Raw genomic sequence first — 22237 nt, 5'->3', positions numbered from 1 at the left:
GAATACAAGTTCAGAAATAACTAATTCAAAGCCTACTATGTCATTAGTAAACCCTATAGGGAGTTCTTACAGAACGACCTGTAGCAGTTCTTATGGCTTAGCCTTTATTCTTTGACATTCCATTCCAATCAAGGTTCACTGCAACAGATACCTTAAGCCACAAATGTACAATCCGAGCTCTTTGTTTAACATTTTGTTTGTATTTTTATTAAAAAATGTCTCAGAGGAGACAAATGCTGAATTTGTAAATGCATCATTCCATTAATTTATCGCCCCATAATTGTGCTTATTAACATACTGTGTCTGTGTTATTTTTTCGCTTTTTTTTATTTATATACATTCTAGTTCTTTGTGTGTATCTTAGCGTATGCACTTTTTTATTTATCGTGTGGTGTATAATATATTTTAATCGCCCTGACTACCAAAAAATATACCTTGTGTTCTATTCTAGTCTGTTGAGAAGCGTTACGAAAATGTTTCGCTTTGTTTTTATGTATCTTTAAACATATGATAGACTTTTTAACCCCTGTGACGTCCACTGATCAAGTATGCGACAGAAAATCTTAGCATATAATTTAATGTATTAAATGTGTGTAAAACCATCAGTCATATAGGTTCATCTAACTGGATTATAGTCAATAGAAATCCTCTTTAATAAATTATCTTTAACAATTAGTACTAAGATATGAGGGGCTCTAAACAAAAACACAATTAGTGACTTACAACAAGTTGCTATATAAATGAGAAAAAGTGGCCAGCCTTAAATATTACACATGGTTAAAAATTTGTGTTTAAATCTTAAACTGTTTGTTTAATAATTTGTGACAAATTTAAACAACGTAACATCAGGACGGACAAGGACCCCAGCGGGTTAAGGGGTCAGAATATTCCCGCGGTAGGTATGCCTGTCATAAGAGGCGACTAAAATACCAGATTCAAGGGTCTGTGTAGCGCAACCCTTCACGTTGCCAGCGCAATATATAGCTTCTCCAAACCCAATTGTCAACCTCAGCTATCCGCGGCGAATCCTGTTTCACTAACAGACGAGGCTCTGGCAACCCCAAGCTCCTCATGGACTTGGGGGTGGGGAGGGAGGGAATGGCCTGAAGGTTTAATGTGGCCACATAAATCGTTCCCGAGATGGTAGGGCTAGCACCTTAATGGTGCTGTGGTACCAAATCTGTATCCGGCAAAGGACCATTACATCGATAACACTCCCCAAAGCCTTCGGGGAGCAACCTTATCGTTACAACACCAACAACAAGGACGGGCAAGGCGAAGGCGACAGCTGTTTCGATTATACCTTGTAAATTTCTTCAAAGCCTTTTCTCCCGGGATTGGAATTTGAACCCATTTGAATTCATACAAGCAGATAACATTGGTTAATTCTTTGTAGTTCTATAAATAGAACAAAAGCAAAAACAAAACCAGTTTCTTTGAAACCGCCTTAGCAACAAGCACAACCTTAACACATAATTACATACGAAGTATGTAGTGTGTAAAAGAATAAAATATGCAAAGAGGGCAATTGGGATAAAGTTTACAACAACTAAAGCATGACGTGGCTGAATGCGTTTGTCATCGTAGGAGTGCGGGTTCAAATCGCACCCCGGGAGAAAAGGCTTTGAAGAAATTTACAAGGTATAATCGAAACAGCTGTCGCCTTATACGTCCTTATGTCACGTTGTTTAAATTTTTTCAAAATTATAAAGTAAATTATAAAATTAAAAATTGCTTCAAATAAATATTTTCATACATTTAAAGCCATAAAGGCAACCCCCGCTTAATTCATACAAATTAAAATGTTTGAACTACATATATTACCAAACATTTTTTAGTTTTAAATGAAGGCCTTGCAAAGTTAAAATTGAAACGAGCCAGTATGACTGGTTTTGAATTAAAACATTTCGGTTTAAATTTATGTCCAGAAAATTTCCATCTTAAAATTTCTGAACTAAAATTTAAATCCGAATATAATAAAAAATTACTTATCCTCTCATAGTTTATAAAATAGACCAAAAAAGTTTAAAAACGAAGTACGGGTAAAACTTTTTGGTTTTCATTTAAAACTTTCCATTAAAAATTACATTCCTCAAGTGTGTGGACTGAAATTAAAACCAAGATATCTTAGAAATTGCCTAGAACTATTTAGTTATTTTAAAAGTATATAAACAAGTAAGGGTGTCTAAGTTCGAATGTAACCGAAAATTATATACTCACCGTGAGCTTCAATTGTACAGTTCATTTCATGAAGTACTCTGAGGAAGTAATCTGGACAGGAGTATGTAATCCTGTCCTAGGACGTCGCAATGCAAATTGGACCACATTTTATATGCAAAAAGATCCTCAAATACTCCTTAAATCATTCTTAAGGGGTATATGAGTACTCCACAACTTATCATCATTCAACATAACGTAATTCTAAACTCAAAAAATGTATACATTTTATGAAATTATTTCGTCTTGCTATGAAACGTATATTTTGGAATGATAAAAAGGGCAATTTTTTTTACTCCTATATTGGGAGTACAGTATGCTCGCAATGACTTTTGAATTAAAAATAAAAAAATAAAAAATAAAGCCAACACAATTTTTGTGCTTGTAGCAGGTATGACAAGAAAAACTTAAATTTAGGAAAATTCCCTTATCAAAAATAAAAACCAAATATTTGAACAGCAATACATCGGCACACTGATGTTTGGAGATGTACCCAGCCTGTAGTAGCAATAAAAAAGTATAACATGTATGCTGTTCATAAAGATTTTAAATAATGAAGTTAAATGCCATCCACAACCCAAAAATCTTATGGGTGCACATTTACTGTTTTGGTTTGGAACTGTTCATATGATGTTTAGCCAGGAGCGTAGCGACGGGAGGTCGTGGGTAGGGAGTTTAAACCCCCCTTGCCTCAGGATCATTTGATTTTTTAGATCGTTACAATTCAAATATTTGATGTTTTTATATCTATGTAAATAAAATTCTTAATAATTCTGCTACGTATTTACTTTGTTGGTGATATTATATTTTTAATATGCAGGCATACGTATGTACGAAGTGAACACTTATATTTTAAACATATTCTGTTTCATATTAATTCTGCAAATTATTAAATATACAAATGTACATGTTAAATTTTACTATAATTTCATAAAGAAGTTTCCTTGTAAATTTGCCTAACGACCATCTACATACATATTAGAGAGCAGCAAAAATCGAACACAACAACGTTCGATTACATTCGGCAACATGATCGTGTTCAATGATCCAACTTGCTTAAACGAACCTAATCGACATTGATTTAAAATCAACCAACTTTGTATTGTATTGTAACGAATTTACTGCAATTACCCTTATTTGCAACCTTCTGCTAACGTTCGAATTACTAAACTGTTGAATAAATAACTCCACTATTCAATAATGCAAAATGGTCTTTATTAAAGTACTTCAGAATAACACTACTATTGCTCGCCAGATAGCGTCTTAAATCAAACTGATTGTCGTGCTTCTACGGTTGCTGCTTTTTATACTCTGTGATTTCTCGTTCGCATCTTGTAGGCGCTTCCTTTCTAGAGTTTACTAGTTGGTTATCAGCTATAAAATTACTCGGGTAATAATATACATGCGCGTGTATATGTGACCGACACTTGCGCAACCATTGCATACTTTCGGGAGTATCTCAGATATATGCATGGGGTTGTGCGTTGCTTCTCCGCTGCGTGTACGTACATATGTGTAGACATAATGATTGACAGTGATGTGCATACAAGTCACTGCTTAGCATCGGCTTAGAGATGATAGTATCCCTTAGTGCTGCTAATATTAGTCACAATATTCTAAATACACGTACTTTAATGTTAAAGCTAAAGGCAACATTTTTTTTGTATTTATTTAACTGAAAAAAAAAAAAAAAAAAAATCATACCTGATCTTTCTACAATGAAAAGTAGGTTTAAGTTATGATGACTGACAATCGACTGACATGGCAGCTTTAAGAACCGATTTCTCGAAACAGTTCTTTGAAACTCTAAAAATGCATTTCATATTTGTATACCTCTTAGCTTCAGGAATACGTGAGCATGCCATACACTGTGTTCATAGCACATTGGATTCAATTTAAGTCCTCATAAATCGCAAAAATGCAGACCGTTTTCACGAATACATACTTCAGGGCGGTCGTGGAATGGCTTAAAATAATATTCGATGGGGGCATAAGACTGAATCATGTACCGCACTCTTGGAGAACTGCTCGTGTAGCTTTTCTACCAAAGGCGGGGAAGATCGGTCACGTGTATCCCAAAGACTATAGACCCATTAGCTTAACATCATTTCTGCTCAAAACCTTTGAGAGGCTGATAGATGTGTACATAAAGTCCAACGTGGATGAAAAGCTGCTCTCCACAACACAGCATGCGTACACCAAAGGCAAGTCGGTAGACACCGCATTGCATAGGGTGGTAATAAGCATAGAGAAATCCCCTGGAATATAAGGAGTATGCTCTAGGAGTCTTCTTGGACATTGCCGGGGCTTTCAATAATGTTGCAAAATGGGCGATTATGGATGGTCTTAATTACATTAAAGTACATCCTGCCTTAATCAGATGGATCGGCTGCATGTTAAATTGCAGAAAGATTACATCACAATGGGGATTGTACGAGGCCACGAAATCAGTGGACAGGGGCACGCCGCAGGGAGGGGTGCTATCACCTCTGCTGTGGACACTGGTCATCAACCAACTGCTCAGGCAATTCGATGAGGGACCCGTAAAACTTACGGCTTACGCAGATGACGTTGCAATTGTCATAAGTGGAAAATGCCTTCCAACAATTAGTTCTTTGATGGATCGGGCGCTTCGGGATATTCATACCTGGGCATCTAATGTCGGGCTGAAAGTCAATGCGGAGAAGACGGATATGGTCTTGTTTACAAAGAGGTACAAGGTCCCAAATTGGACCAGGCCTAAGTTAGGAGCGGTGACCTTACAGGAGAAACCTTGCACAAAATATCTAGGAATCATCCTAGACAGTAAGCTGTCATGGAAGCTCAACTTGGAGGAGAGGGTCAAGAAGGCCTCAACGGCACTTTATGCATGTAAAAGAATGCTGGGGTGTACGTGGGGCCTATCGCCCTCTCTTTCTCATTGGGTTTTTACAGCGATTGTAAGCCATATTCTATACTATGGAGTTCTTGTTTGGTGGAAAGCCACACAAAAAACAACATACCTCAAAAAATTAGAGGTGGTATGCAGACTATCGATGCTTTGCATTACGGGAGCCCTGAAAACAACCCCGACGGCTGCACTGTATGCCATTCTGCACATTCCACCTGTAGACCTGGTAGCAAAGAACAAAGCGTTAACGACCGCAACCAGGCTCGATGCTTCGGGGCAGCTTGAGCGCCGACCATATGGCCATAGTAGTATAGCGTCCTCAGTCACAAGACAAACAGACTACATGATTCCCTACCTGCACTTTGAGGGAGATCTTAAGGCCACAATAGAGGTGGACGGTTGGCGCAAGGGTGCGCAAATGGCGGACGAGGCGATACATGTGTACACCGATGGTTCCAAAATAGTGGAAGGAGTAGGGTCTGCGGTATACTGCGCTGATCCGGAATTAAGCAGATCCTACAGGCTGCCGGATTACTGTAGCGTTTTCCAAGCGGAAATATTAGCCGTAACCAAAGCAGTAGAAACCGTGGAAGAGAATAGCATAAGCTGCAACCGTGTTAACTTTTATATTGACAGTCAAGCAGCAATTAAGGCAATAATCTCGCATAGCACAGCATCTAAATGCGTGTTAGAGTGTAAGCAGTCTCTGGAGAGAATCGGGACAGGGAGAAGCATACATCTATATTGGGTCCCAGGGCATATGGGAATAGATGGGAATGAAAAAGCGGACGAATTAGCTAAAAAGGGCGCATCCCTTGAAGCTTGCTCCGTAGACGTCCCAATTAGATTGGGCGAGATTAAGCGAATGCGAGAGGTGCACATGATCGACCAAGCAGAAAAGGCGTGGGTTCAAGCGCGGGGCTGTAAAGTGGCGAAGATTATGTGTAGGTCTTACAACCTTAGACTAACACAGTTGCTTCTATCATTAAAAAGAGAGGACTGTAGACTCATGACGGGTATTCTGACTGGACACTGCCTTCTGGCGTCACATGCCTTTAAATTAGGCTTGGTCAGTGATAGCAGGTGTAGGAAGTGCGGGTTGGAGGAGGAAACGATCGAGCACGTTCTGTGCTCGTGCCCTGCACTTGCCAGGCTAAGACTCCAGCTATTAGGAGTGATACAGCTGTCAGATCTAGAAGCAGCAAGTGGCTTAAGTCCTAGGAAGCTTCTAGTATTTGCCAAGAGGACGGAGTTATTTTATAACATAGGTCCTGGTTTTTGATAGGGTTTTTCAGTTTGGTCGTTAAAACAAACTTCTGGTAACACTACGGACTCAATCAGTCTATGTGAGGTCCTCATGGACCGGCCAGTTCAACCTACCTACCTACTTCAGTGACAAGTGAGTATCCAAGAGTGTCAGTTTTAATAGCCAATAATTCATTATCAATGTATTTTGTTTCAGATATATGTCTCCGCTGGTTTCGTGATTACGTGACATTACAGAATATTTTAGGGATTTTTAGGAATTGCATACTAAGGGCGTTTAAATACCAGAGATGCTCGGCATTATTTATGATTTTTACTTCGATATTATTTCTAACAATTTTGAAACCGTTTCGAAAAATTTCATTTCCGCCAATCCCTAAATCGTTTTAGAAATAGTTCCAACCTACCATTTAATAATAACGAAAGCAAGCACTTCAGTGCATCAGTCATGTATGCAGTATTACACCAAAAGTTTTTTTTGTAAGAGACAACACAATTACAAGCTCACATATCTTGTGACCAAAGAAGCCCTAAATGCTGCTAGTTGGAAGAAATAAGTAGTGTAGGTAAAATTTTAAAACCGTTTGACTAAGCTGCTTTATTGTGCGGGGGCTAAATGACAGTGAAAATACCGTGAAAGAGTCCCTAAGAGCCTCGAAATAGTCTTCAGAACCATTCCGAAATTATGGGGGGACAAATGACCCCGAAATAGTCTTCAAGATAATCAGAAAAAGAACACAAGTTGACCGAAATGGCCCTGGAAGGACTGCGAAATAGTGCCCTAATGCTCCCGACAGCCCATAAAACGATCACGAAATGACAACGAAATAGTCCATAAAATCTTCTGGGAGTGACCTAAATGATTTCGAAATAACTACGGAAAACAATACCCTACCTATTTTACCGCTTTGCCACAAAAAGCTTTGCGTTCGTAGTCATTATTTTGTGCGCTCTAAAACACGACGTAGCTCATATACGGCACCAGAGCATTACTAGCACTATTTATACAACGGAGCGACTGTATAACTAATCGATTCATATTCACATCCGGAGCAGTAGCAGAGTATATTTTTCATTGCTACTGCTGCTCCGGAGTAGAAAATAGAAACATTGGTTTAAAATGAAAAATATTGAGTTTTTATGCTTAAAGTTTACCTATGTATATTTCAACATTCGAATAATCGTTCAGCAGCGAATATTCTAGTAATCGATAATGAGCAATTATTCGACTAATCTACGATGTACGATTTTTCGATTTTAACGAATCGAATTCCGAAAATTTAATATTAGAGCATTCGAATAATTAGAATATTCGATTAGTCGAATATCACCACGAGCTCTATACATTTACAGATATGATTTATTTCTTACAAAACCTGGCGCTCCGCACAGTGGTAAAGGTTTTACTGGCAAACGGTAAAAACCTAATATCTGCACTAAGGTGGCCCGTATTTTCCAATATGTTCCGATTCTCGATCACGCCCCGGGAAAATATTGAAATTTTTACACATCTTTGGTCCACCGTAATTCCGAATCGTCCCACATTTGTTATAGATTACATCTAAAGATTTTGATTTTGAACATACATATCTTAAATTAAAAAAATTTACAAATAATAGCAAGATTATAAAATAAAAGAGGTGCCAAGATTTGAATCATACGGAAAGTTTATAACTTTTTTTATAAATTTTTAGAAATTTTCGAGTACGAAGTTTTGTAGCTCACTCAATTTGACCTTATCAACGCGCTATCAAAATGCTATCCTGCCGCCTAATTTTGAGATTTTTTTTTGTGACTGGTGTAGGTCATTTTGTTCTACACAATGAATAAAAAATCTGTATTTATTTATATTATATTTGGTCTGTAGTTCTGTTATTAATATACCAATTTCTAAGGTTTTAGTCAAATTGTTTTGATAGGGAGTAAGCGTCTCTAGTGTAAAGGAATATGGACACTTGAAATGGTGAAAACTCTTCTTTTTTCAGCCCCTGGCGCAGCCTCTTAACCCACACGTTTTTTCCTCCATACAAATAAGGGCCACCCTAATCTAGACCAAACTTTAAATATGGGTGTTCGGCATTTTGGATAAGACAAGTGTTTAAACTTAAATATAGCGCAAGTCAAAATAAGAAATGGAAATACTGTAACGAATTTACTGCAATTCCTCTTATTTGCAACCTTCCACAAACGTTCGTGTCGCTATACTGTTGAATAAATAACTCCAATATTTAATAATGCAAAATGGCCTTTATTAAAGTACTTCACAATAACACTGATACTTCACAACCAATAGCTTGCTTGAATGAAACTGATTATTGCGCCTCTACTGTTGCTGCTTTTATACTGTGCGGTTTCCTCGTTCACATATTTCTAGGCGCTTCCATTTCCAGTACTTACTAGTTAGTTATCAACTATAAAATTATAACTACAGATGCACGTGTATAGCTTCTCATATGCGCGTGTATTTGTGAGCGACACTTCCTCAATTATAATTGCATATTTTTGGGAGCATCTCAGATAAGATATCTGCATGTATTTGTGCGTGTCTTCTCCGCTGCGTGTACGTCCATATGTGTAGAGATAATGATTGATCTGTTGAACTGCATAGTCACTGCTTAGCATCGGCTTAGAGATGATAGTATCCCTTAATGTTGCTAATATTCATCACAATACTATCGTAGTTTCATTCTGCGTCTCTTTTTATCATGCGCTGAAGATAGCCGGCCGTATGCACCGCCATATTAAACATCATGATTACATATGTTTTGTACACAATATTTGTCAGTTTCGCCGTGATTTGTTTTAAACTATAGTTTTTTTTTTTTCTCCACTCCCACTGTAAGATAGTTCTGATCCAGCGGAAATTCGAAATATTTTAGCTGGTACCTTCTCCCACAAGTTACAATACAAAACTTATTTTGACTTCGTTGCAATGTTTCGCATTCTCTTAAGTTGTTTTTGAAGGATTCAGGTTTGTTTAATATGTCTCGATTGACTTGTCATTGTTTTATTGTACCGTATTGAATCTGTTGCCAAATAATTACTCAGATAAAACCCTTTTCCTACCAGCTTGCTTACCTATGTGCTAGAAATGTACAAATGTGGGCAAAGAAGGTATACTCAAAGTCGGAGCTCCCTCAAAGTAGTAGAATTGTTTTTTTTTTTTTTGATAGCCTATTTATAAAATATATGTTAAATTTTAAATATGAAAACTCAAACTGTCGACTACTGATCTAAGGAAAATCTATTTACTTTCGAACTAGTACTTATTTGGTACTTTATTGTAGTTCTGAACCAAAAATTGTTATCACTATCCTACACGGAATAGGCAGCTAGCGATAATTGTCGCTCATACGCTATGGTGTACCACTGTGAATAATATGCTTCAGTAAAAAGCTCTCATTACCTCCCTGCAGTCAAAAGCCAAAGTAGTCAGCAAACATTCTAGTTCATTGACTAGAATTTTGTGGGGTTATTCATACTAGTTAGTATATGAGTAGTTATTTGACTAGAATTTTGTGGCGTTCATCATACTAGTCAGTTTTAGAATGGTTCATTGACTATGATTTTGCGGTGTTATTCATAGTAGTTAGTATTTGAATAATTTATTCGACTAGATATCATCCAAATCAACGGGCATATAAAAACAAGCATGACGAGTCGACCCTCACCGTTACCTCAATAGAGGTTAAAGAAGATATCGAAAACGTCAAGCCTTCCATATCAATAGTCCCAGACGGATAACCTATGCCGATGCAAAACACCTTGGCCATGAGGGCATCAGCAGCCTACCACATTTTTTCTACTTGGCGGTAAAAGCCTTTGCCATTCCAGAATAACGGAGAATGACAAGGATAAAACCACTACAAAAGACCGTAAACCCAGCCAGTACCTAACGATATTATGCCTTTGGTCAGTAACGAAAACATTTGAAGCCGTTACGATTCCCTCAATTAAATGAAATTCTCCTGTTATCCAGCCATCAGCATGACTTCCGTAAAGTAAATATCACTACCACCATTCTGAACTCCATTAACACTAATCATAGGACGGTGCTAGTGCAGCTTGGCCTGTTTTGACGTAGTCAACCACGACTGGTTCGTCCTTCTCCGTTAGATAGATAGATAATTTATTGAAGATTGCACTGCGACCATTGGTCTATTGTGCCCTTCACCTCCTTCACAGCACATCATCCAAGCCGACTTCCTTGATGAACCCTAGCCGTTCCTTTGGGTTTGAGGGATTTAATGTGGGAATGTTCTGTCCATGGTGAGCCCATAAACTTAGCCCTGTGTCTTGAGATTGCGTCACAGGATATGGTCCGCCGACTCCGCTGATCGATCAAAAAATTCGGCATGTGTTATTTCGTTACTTTTTAGGTTTTATATATATGTACGTATTTTTATCAAAATTTATTCCAAAGAATAATGTATTGAAGTGATAAATTTTAAAGTGATATATGTATGAATATTAACTTGGGTCGATTTGTATGGACGAAAGTTAACGAATATCGCGCCATCGATTTTTCGATAGGATTTGGGCTCAAGAAAAAAAGTTCCACTATGCATACCCAAAAAAATAATTTTCGAGCCTGCGAAAAAAATAATGGCGAAAGGGTAAATTTTTTGACCAAAACACTCCCCAAAACCCAACAAATATTTTTTTTTTCAAAAAATTGTAAAAATCAATGGCGCGATATCGGTTGATAAATCGACCCAGTCTAATATACATACTTTATATATATATGAAATATAATGAATGAAATAAATTTAATTTATCAATTTTCAAGTAATTTTTCAACCCAACTAGGACTAGTGTATTAACTAGTAGGATGCTGATGCAAATATAGAATAGTATGTCAACTGGTATTACAATGATGCACAGACTGAGTAGTATGCCAACTGGTATATTGATGTTGAATACACTAACTAGTATGCCATCTTGTATAGTGCTGGCGCAAAGGCTGACTAGTATGTTAATTGGTATGACCCTGATGAGTATGCTGACTAGTATGGCATCTGGTACGATGTTGGTGTATATAATGACTAGTTTTTCAATTGTTATGATGCTGATGCAGAGACTGGCAATTGATATTTCGTAGGACATCGCCATGTTAAAAATACCAGTTGCTAATATGAAAAAATTACAGAACTCATACTAGTTGGGATTTTTGGCAAACTAGTATACATCTAGTTGGTTTGACTGCAGGGCTCTTTCTTATCTTGTAAAACTTGCATTATTGGGAAGCGTTTAAAAGAATTTCTTATCGAATAAAGTACCTGTTCGGTACAGGTCGAAATTGTTTTAAAATTTTCATCTCAATTTTTTTCCAATTCATCTTGTAGAAGGATGAGCTGGACGTCACATTAATGCAACAACTTCACAAAATCCGAATTTTCGATATTAAGTATGTCAAGTATGTGGTTTATATGCATTGCCTACCGTCAGAATGCTCAGCGTTTGGTACTGAAGTGAGCTTTGAAAATAGCAAATGCAGTTATTACAGGAAATTACTAAATCACTATTGTTGTCCTGATGTTTTAGGTGTACTAGCTTTTTCACTATGATTTTTTTTCAGATTTTATGTAATAAGTAGTTGCATATGTTGCTTGCAGTTCCCCAACTTTTATTAGCTGACATGCAGGAAAAATTATGCATTACCGAAAGTTTTTTCTGAGATTAAAATATAACCTCAATATGCTTTTCTTCTTTTATCATTAAAGGCATTAGTAGGTTGTATATTATATCTTGCCGTTGATGCTCATACAACGTTTACTTAACGACGCTTCTATTATTGTTTTTGTAACTAGCAAAGTATTTATTTCATAATATAATTTTCATTTGTGCTGATCGTATAAAATTTAGTATAGCATTATGTGTAATTAACAGCATTAATCATTTTTTAACTTAAATGAATTTCTATTCTTTTCACTTTACTGTCTATCTTTTTTTAATTTTCTAAAAAAAAAAAATTAACAAAATTAATTAACTATACATATATAAATAATATTGAAATTATTAACTCTATGTATATGTTGTTGATAATATAAATACTAACATATTTAAAGTGCAAGCTTATAACAATTGAAAAAACTTCACCGTCGTATAATAGTTTAACATCTCATTCAACACATGTAAGTGTAATAAATGCACCTGCATATGTATGTGTAGGTGTGTGTAAACAGTTTTTTGCGGGTGGCATATTCTGCCAAACCGCATAAGAAACATTTAATAACATTGAAAAACAAAAACTGGGATATGTACACAAAAATAAACTTTGAGATACACGCACACGCAGTTGCTAAATGCGCGCATACATAAATATATTCATATCTAAATATATTGTAACGAATTTACTGAAATTCCGCTTAATCCAAATCTTCTGCTAACGTTCGAATCACTAAACTATTAATAAATAACTCCAATATTGAATAATGCATAAATGGTCTTTATTAGACTACTGGACAATAACACTTATACTTCGCAACTGATAACTTGCTTAAATCAAACTGATTGTCGTGCCTCAACTGTTGCTGCTTTTACTGTTTCGTTTCTTAGTTGACATATTTCTAGGCGCTTCTATTTCTAGAATTTACTAGTTAGTTATCAGCTATAAAATTTCTCAGCTACAGATGCACGATTTTATAGCTTCTGGCATAGCCCATGCGCGCGTATATGTGAGTGATACTTGCACAAATAATTGCATACTTTCGGGAGTATCTCAGATATATGCATGTGTTTGTGCGTTACTCTCCGCTGCTTGTATGGACATATGGGTAGACATAATGATTGATTTGTTGATGTGCATACAAGTCATTGCTTAGTATCGGCTTAGAGATGAGAGTAACCTTTAGTGTTGCTAATATTCGTCACAATATTATTTGGTTACACAATTGCTAGGGTGTTTTAGAACATGCGCTTTAATTTGCAAATTATTTTAACATTTGTATAAATGGTTAGTTTACATCTACTCTTAATACGTACACAAGTTTAAAAGCTCTTCCCTTGATAAACCACCCTGTATATAGTTCTGAAGGTCAGTCACTAGGCATTAGAATTCTTATATCCATTGAAGCATGAGCTAAACGCGCCTATGCACATTGGCATGTAATTGAAGGTGGCGTCCTGCTACACGTAGTAAATTAAATACCTCGAAAAATAGCATACCCTTGCCCTAAGAGCAAGGGCGTCCTGCCACGCACTGCAGACTTTTAAGTATACCTTTTTCTCAGCATACACAGCATTATAAACTAATTGCCTTGATAAATATACACAAAAGAGGATTGACAATGACCATTGTAATGGGGCCCCTGAGCAAATGCTTGTCGAATTGAGTAACCATTGAACAAGGGTATTGCGTACTAGCATCTACGCAAGAGCTATGCCCACCTGTGCAAGACTCCTTTGAGAGCTGTTCCTTTGCCTCTTCTCGAGAACTGAGTTGTCTTTGCAAAAGAGTTGCTCCTGCGAAATCAAAAGAGGCATTCTCTTGATCATCGAGGCAATTGTGATGAGTGTGAAGCGAAATCGATCCATAAGTTATTCTTTCCTGACTGCCTGACCAGACCTTAAGTTTCATATATGTATATTCCGCTGAAGAAATCTGTTGACAGTTTTGTAAGGGGTCTTGAGGCAAATCAGCTAATGGCATTGAACTCAGTTAAACCGAATATTATAGATATCGCCTGTCTGCCCAAAAAAATTATTTAAAAAACCACGACAGTGTTTCGTATTAAGTTTTTAGTTGGACAATACATATGTTATTAATTTTGGCCCGCAGGCTTCGAGCCAATATAATTACCCTTCTGCGTTTCTGTATATTTGGCGCCTTCATCAAGGGAAGCTGATGTTTATATATAGTAATAGTTACTCCATTATTCACAAAAAATAAAATAATTTATAAAGCTCTTATAACTGGAAACTTGCATGGAAACATCTTTTGTTTGTTACAGGAAAACTCAGATTGGTTTAAGTAGTAATGTATTGAAATGTGGCAAATTGTAAAATATTTGCAAACAAAATTTTTTTTTAAATTTCAGTATATTATTTATTGACGAATGCTCTCTGTGCTAACCAGGTGATATTTCACCTGTTCAAATTTAATACTAGTACGAATTCCCACTCGGCCCAATGACTAATGTACTTTAAAGCTATTGTCATTCACGAGGCTTAGCCCATTAACAGTTTGGTTTTGTATCTGCGCCTGGTTTTTCTCCGCTATAACTTGCACTCGGTGTGGTTGCGAGTCAAGCTAAGAGTTATGCATTAATTCTGTCTTCTTATTATTTGTAACAGGACTATTGCAAATGGAATAAATTATAAAGTGTTTAAAGAGATTTTGGATTCAGATAGTTTTAAAAATTAACAATAACTCATATTTTGATCAACTCCCAAAATACTTCAGTTTTTTGCAAATCAACACATTAATCGACTGCTGGCAACACTGTATACTTTATGGGTTTTCCTGTAGCAAATGGGCAAGTGTAGCCGATCAGTGGATATGAGGGCATCACTGAGATAGACTTTTAGGTCCTTCCGCTTTTAAACACACATCGGTCTAAAAAGTTAAAAATAATTTGTAAAATAAATTGTGGAGTTATTTGGAAACCGTAGGCGCTGTGTGACATTTTTCGTAAGTCGAGCGACTGTCACTTTTTACCACGTTTATATAAGCTCAACTTTTATGTTTGTATAGATTTATGTAACTCTTTTATACCAATTATAAAAAAAGTTAGTTTTTTTTAAACTATATTTCACATAATTTTCACTTTTTAATTTAATGTACTTTAAAAACGTGTCGTAATACCATTGAAGTAAATAAGTGTCAAAATTATATAAGTGCGCACTATTTAAAAACCGGGTACTTTTTCAGAATCGAAAACTTTTGCGGATCCAGGAAGTTTTTTGAAAACGTGTAGTGCTGTAGAACCGGTTTTGTTCGAAACGGATACTTATCAGTACCCGGGTACTTTTTTCAATCCAGGTACTTTTCAATATAAGAACCTGGTACTTTTGTTATTCTGGGTCTTTTTCAGAACCGGATACTTCTATAAGCGTGTAGTTCTTCAGATACGGGTACTTTTTAGAAACCGTATGCCTGAATATTATTCATATCTGCATTTGTCAACTACATTTTTATTTATTTTTTTTCTATAACTCTAAATAAAAAATTCGAAATGTTCGTTGAATTTTATCGAATTTTTGATTCATTTTCTAGTTTTTCTTAAATTGTCTATTAGTACCTGGGCGAGCGAGCTTTGCTCGGCAACGTTTCGTTGTGCTGGCAACGTTTCCTTTTTTTATTTCGAATAGGTGGCAACCTTAAATGGCAACCTTACTCAAAAATGTCCCTATTGTAATGCAGAGTGAAATACCTTTCGTTTCATACCCATATCGGCATATTTCATGCAAATTTTTTTTAATTTCGAATAGGTGGCAACCCTAAATGGCAACCCGACTCGAAAATGTCCCTATTGTAATGCGGAGTGAAATACCTTTCGTTTGATACCCATATCGGCATATCCCATGAAATTTTTTTTAATTTCGAATAGGTGGGAACCCTAAATGGCAACCCTACTCAAAAATGTCCTATTGCAATGCGGAGTGAAATACCTTTCGTTTGATACCCATATCGGCATATATCATGCAATTTTTTTAATTTCGAATAGGTGACAACCCTGAATGGCAACCCTACTCAAAAATGTCCCTATTGTAATGCGGAGTGAAATGCCTTTCGTTTGATTCCCATATCGGCATATCTCAAGCAATTCTTTTTCATTTCGAATAGGTGGCAACCCTAAACGGCAACCCTGTAATGTGGAGGGAAATACCTTTCGTTTGATACCCATCTCGGCATATCCCGTGCAATTTTTTTTTTAATTTCGAATAGGTGGCAACCTTAAATGGTAACCCTACTCAAAAATGTCCCTATTGCAATGCGGAGTGAAATTCCTTTCGTTTGATACCCATATCGACATATCTTATGCAATTTTTTTTAATTTCGAGTAGGTGGCAACCCCAAAACCAACCCTACTCAAAAGTATCCCTATTGTATTGCGGAGGGAAATACCTTTCGTTTGATACCCATATCGGCATATCCCGTGCAATTTTTTTTTTTTTTTTTAATTTCGAATAGGTGGGAACCCTAAATGGCAACCCTAAATGGCAACCCTACTCAAAAATGTCCCTATTGCAAGGCGGAGTGAAATACCTTTCGTTAGATACCCATATCGTCATATATCATGCAATTTTTTTATTTCGAATAGGTGGCAACCCTGAATGCAACCCTACTCAAAAATGTACCTATTGTAATGCGGAGTGAAATACCTTTCGTTTGATACCCATATCGGCATATCTCATGCAATTTTTTTTAATTTCGAATAGGTGGCAACCTTGTGAAACATGCTGAGTGGCAACACCTAGGTAGAAAGCCTTAGAAGGTGATATATTATCTCTGTGCCAAATTTCATTTAATTCGCTTGACCCGGCTATACAAACAAACAACAATTGCTCGTTTAAAGTTATAAGATAAAAAATAAAAGTTTTAATAAAAATTCTCACTGATATTTTCGTGTTCGTTGCTGTACGTAGTTTAATTGAGGTGTCGCACAATTTTAACTTCTGACGCTAGCCCTCTGAATGGCCAACGTTGGACCAAATTAGTTTTGTCGTTAAACCTTAAAGCAACCTAAGAAAACATTCGTGAGCTCAAATATGTTTTTAAGTATCTGCCTCATATGTTATTGAAAAAAAAAACTTTTCATTTTATGTTTTGAAATTCATATGTGTGTATAAGTGTACAATATTTAGATTCTAATGTGGGTCATTATTTTGAATGTGGTGGATTTTTTGATTTCTTAAGTGTAGTTAACAGACATAATAAATACACATACAAAGTACGATAGCTGGTTTTTCAGTTTACTTATTTTTCCTAGAAGAGGTACAATTTAAATGAATTTTACAATTTTTAAATATTTTTCTAAATTTTCTAAACCATCTTCACTTTAGATAAGTGTTCATACAATTAGATAATCACAAATAGATTTTCGACGTCTTACACACCTTCCATAGTAAAAACGATTATGTCAAACACCTTTCTGCACTACTATCTTTATTCCTGTCTCCGTGTATCTACGTGCCCACATACGTACACACATACATACATGTCTCTCTTATTTTGGGTTTATTAATGACTCACAGCATGACTTCCAAACTGAACCTTTGCAGGCACTTTTGGCGGACACATACTCCATACGCGATACCAAAGTTCAAGAAAATGGAAAAGTGAGTAAATTTGTAAAAAAAAACAACAAAACAAAATATAATACAATGAAACAGGACATACATAGAAAGCTACATACTTACATATATGTTTATGTCACATAATTACATATACATACGTATTTTTGTTATACGCTAAACGTGAAGTAGATACCAATAATACAAATCAAATTATGTTCATACTAATTAGGTAAATCAGCGTCTTTCATTTATATCGTATTTTTTCTCATACATATGTCGGACTCTTTATATTCCAGCTAACAAGTGGAGAAAAAGCTATGAAACACTACGCTTCTTGGGCTTTAAATTTATGCAAAACTTACCAACTCGAGTGAAGCAAGAGCATATTTTTTTTGGCTTTTTAAGCCATGTTGAGGCGTGGATGCTAGGGAAGATGCTCGGTGTCCAGCTGCGTGTCCTGCAAATAATCATGGAGGGTGTTCGTGTAGCATAGCTGTTCAGTAGAGCTTTTAGTAAAGCTAGACTGCTTAAAATGTGGGTTATGTGGCTCTTCCCATACAATTTTCTATTTTTAACTCACGAGGCTACAACATGAGCTAAAGCTTTGTAAGACTTCACTTTGTTTTGCTGATCTTCTCAAGGAGTGGATATTTGTTTTGGTCTAGAGACTAACGGCTAACGGTTGTGCCATATTCAGGGTCATATTTCGTTCGTAAATATTCCAATATATATATCTTTGAAGAAGTCGTGCTTGCAGATACAGTAGAATTAATTTTATATATACTTGCTTTATGCTTTTTGACTAACGTTATATTGAAGACGCTTTGAAGAAATCAAGCGTATTTTTTACTCTGTTTACGTAGCCAGACATTTAGTACTTCTGCATATCGAATTTTAGGTAAATGTTGTTTTAAAATATTCTTGAGATTCTAACAGCAGATCAAACTAGTCTCTGGGTACAGGATAGGCGGATATAGTCTTCGCCGCCTAGCGCGCTTGGCCTAGATGGCTTTTGTAGTTATGACGAAATTGATGCATGCTGAAAGGGAGCGCAGAGAAATGCGCATACGCACTAGTGGCGATTAAATCGCCTTTTCCGCACGTGACGTTATGCCGAACGTCGGTGCCACGGAGTGCGGAAACATGATTAGCCTGGTTTCATTGGGCCACTTGAGGTTAGTGCGCTACCCCAAATTCCAATAAAATTAAAAAAAAAAAACCCGCTTTGTCGTGGAGTCCGAATTAGGAATGGAAGTGTAAGTGTGAGTGTAAGTGGGACTGGGAGTGGGAGTGAGTAGGAGTTAGATTAGGAGTGGAATCGGGAGTGGGAGTAGCAATGGAAGTGTGAGTAGAAGTAGGAGTGTAACATAACGCCTTAGGCCTTTGATAAACTTGACATATTTTTACGCCTCGTTAGCTTAAAGAAAGATAATCAGAAAACGCTCTAAAGCGATCTCATTGAATTTTGCCGTTTATACGTTGTATACCGTATGGCTTTTAACTTTTGTTAGCTGGAATATTTTCATAGGGATGCTCACATTTTCATACGGAAAATTCACGAAACAACTGCAAAATATTTATATATAATTATGCGACTTTATCTAAAGTAAGTCTTAAAACATGGGCATCTCTTGGTGCGACTACAATCAATATCGGTTCAACAAGAGAAACGCAATTTTAGTTTGAAAATATGTAGCACTCAAATACAGATATATTGGCTATATTAATTTTCAATCCGTTCTTTCATAATGGTACGTATATAGAAAGATTGAGTAATGCCATAGTTTTTATTCCTACTTCCACACTTCGAGCTGTATTCAATAAAAATGAGTTGGATGCCTTAATATGCAGTATACTTATTTTACTCTTTAAGGCCTTCATGTTCTTGGTCATGTATGAACTCTCGTTCATATTCTGTGCCACGTCCACACACACGCAGCTCTACATCTAATAGTGTTGTTGTAGCCTATTTTGTCCAAATTTAAATAAACTAGATATTGCAGATCAATGCACTCTCTTGTCGAACGGATTAAGCTCATAAAACATATTATGTATTTGTGAAAGTTATATATTCATTTTTAATACGTGAATGTAGTTAATAATAAGACTTCGTTTAAATTCATATCAAACAACAACGGTTTAGGATGGATTGATGTGAAAAATAATTATGTGTACTCACATTGTCAACTCATGTTTAACACAAATCAGCGTAATTGGTCCTAACATATACTCGAACAAATCGTACCCTAACAGCCATTTTAGTGGAACCAACATAAACAATTCTGACAGGGGTAGATGTTTAAAGTGGCACGTCCTAGCTCAAGTTGCAAAATTTTAAGCCACATAAGATGTTGACCTTGATTTTACTATACAATAGATGAGATAATCCCTCCTTTTTTTCTTGGTACTTCGTCACTTGGAAATATGGGTTGGCACATTGAAAACCCTACTTGGTTACACTTAAGTTGCTATTAGGGCACGATATCTAAATCGATGGTGCACAGCGGTGTTATACACGGTTTCTCGAAGATGTTTGATTTATCAAAATCAACCTTAGCGTTCTCAACCTTGTTTTTTTATTTTATATTGCACAATGTATATAATTTCTCAATTATGTTTTTCTTTCCCGTTTTTCCAATGATCTGTAGTCTCAAAAATAAAGTCTCAGTTTTTACTAAATGGATACAGAACGAAAATATGTATGAAGGGTATTTATTAGAAAATAGCAAAAGAAAGCAAATCCAACTCAATAGCCCAATGGTTAGGCGATTGTGATTTCAGCAGTTTGACCGTGGTTCGATTCCCGGTTTAACCTGTTGGACCAATAATAACATACGAAATTGCGTGACGATGTTGACGTAGCGGTTTTCGAAATTGTACCATCGCAAAATGCCAGTAAATGTTTCCTTCTTTTCAGTTTTTCCCAATAAGCAAAAATAATAATTGAATAACAATTATTATATACCGCTATTAGGCTCATTAATTCTTAACTATCTTAGGTATTTATTAGAATTGACTTTGGAAGTACTATTTTCATTGTTATTTAAATCTGTTGAATTTTTGCCAGCATTAAGTATGATCGGATAAGATGTAAATGTAGACATGCTTTAAAACAAATGATCTAGCAGCCGAAATTCCATGACAAACAGAAATTAATTTTTTATTATTTAAATTTTTTTGTAAAGTACAGCACTTAAAATACTCAGTGCATGCTAAATCGCATACCGAGTATTAAGTTCCAAAAAGACTGAAGGATTTGCAATATCTTAAAAAAAATAAGAAACTCGGGTTTTCCAACTTCCCAAAGAATTCACAGTATTCTGGTCAGAATTTCATCCAGTCCGACATCATCTGCAATACAATCTTAAATTTTGTATTAGTGAGTTTGTAAGAGCTGTTTAATCGTTAGAGGGATCTTTAAAACTGAAACTGTAACTGTGTTAGTAAGTGTATTATTTATTTATTTAAGTTAAGTCTTTGAATTTATAGATTCTTACAGACTATAATTATGCAAATTTTTACATTAACTTAATCCTAAGAAAAATTAAAATCTTATATTGTTAATTAAGGCAGCGTAAGGAAAAGTTAGTCAGCACCTGATCAGTTAAAAAACATATTCAGATCAGCACAAGCCCTAGAAATGGGAGCATTTACACCATAAATAGTTCTGTAAAACCACCCAAGTTTTAAGGGTTCAAACTGTCGGAGGTTTCAGCATGGTATATTAAACTGAATTTTATCAAGAAATGATGTACAATCAACGGTCCCTGAAACCATGCCAATGACAATGAACAAGATAGAATCGATCGTCTATTTGCAAGCGTGTTTAATTCAATTAAAAGGCATCGACATTCATACGAAGGCATTGGTTCAGAAAAGTTTAAAGATCGAAGAGCAAAAACTTTCTGAACACGCTCAAGCCGATTAGAGAGGCCAATATGGTAGAGTCTCCATATGACAGCCACATACTCCAACCTCGATCTGACAAAGGCACCATATAGGGACTTCATAGTGTAGGGGCTAGTGAATGCGGAACAGTTACGACGTATGAACGCAAGCATTGCGCAAGAACGAGATGTGACACAGTTTACATGTGTAGAGAAATTAAGATTATTGTCAAAATACACCCCTAGGTTTTTGATTTCTTCAAAAGATTTCAATGTATAGCCAGCGATACTATAGCAAGTACGAAGGGTATTAACTGATTTTGGAAAAGTCACATGAAAGCATTTTTATGGTTTAACGATAAACGATTTAAACTACACCAGTTTTCGACATTACTAAGGTCTAATTGCAGACGTTCAGAGTCACCACAACTATTTATATCAGCAAACACTTTTAGATCAGCCGCAGATAGCAGATATTCCGCAAACGCGAAGCATGAGCCAATGTCATTTATAACAAGTACAAAGAACAGAGGTACTAGAATGCTACCGTTTGTGACTCCTGACGATGCAATGAAAGGACGGTATGTGGTATTATCAATATGATCGCAGGTGTAGCGGTTTAGTCGCTAATCCACGAGTAATGTAGCGAGACAAACGCGAGCATTGTTTGCTAAATTGTTTCTTAAGTATCCTATTAAAATATTGTATTATTACATCAGAGTACCAAAACATAAAT

The 22237-nt window shown here is 36.1% G+C and overlaps 1 protein-coding gene across 27 annotated transcripts in view; it reads left to right on the top strand.

The window, feature by feature from the left end:
* Trpm (transient receptor potential cation channel, subfamily M) overlaps window positions 1-22237 on the top strand; it is a 793755-nt gene that overhangs the window by 709446 nt on the left and 62072 nt on the right. For 25 of the 27 annotated variants that reach the window (XM_067775779.1, XM_067775781.1, XM_067775778.1 and 22 more), the window contains one exon: window positions 17600-17656. The exons of the other annotated variants lie outside the window; for them this stretch is intronic. In XM_067775779.1, the coding sequence (XP_067631880.1) occupies window positions 17600-17656 (57 nt within the window). The remainder of the gene's footprint in view (window positions 1-17599; window positions 17657-22237) is intronic. 27 annotated transcript variants of the gene reach the window in all.

The sequence above is a fragment of the Eurosta solidaginis genome, chromosome 3 (assembly GCF_040869045.1).
Source record: "Eurosta solidaginis isolate ZX-2024a chromosome 3, ASM4086904v1, whole genome shotgun sequence".
NCBI lineage: Eukaryota > Metazoa > Arthropoda > Insecta > Diptera > Tephritidae > Eurosta > Eurosta solidaginis.
Note: the sequence above shows the minus strand (reverse complement) of the source record. Positions and strands in the feature narration are given on the sequence as shown.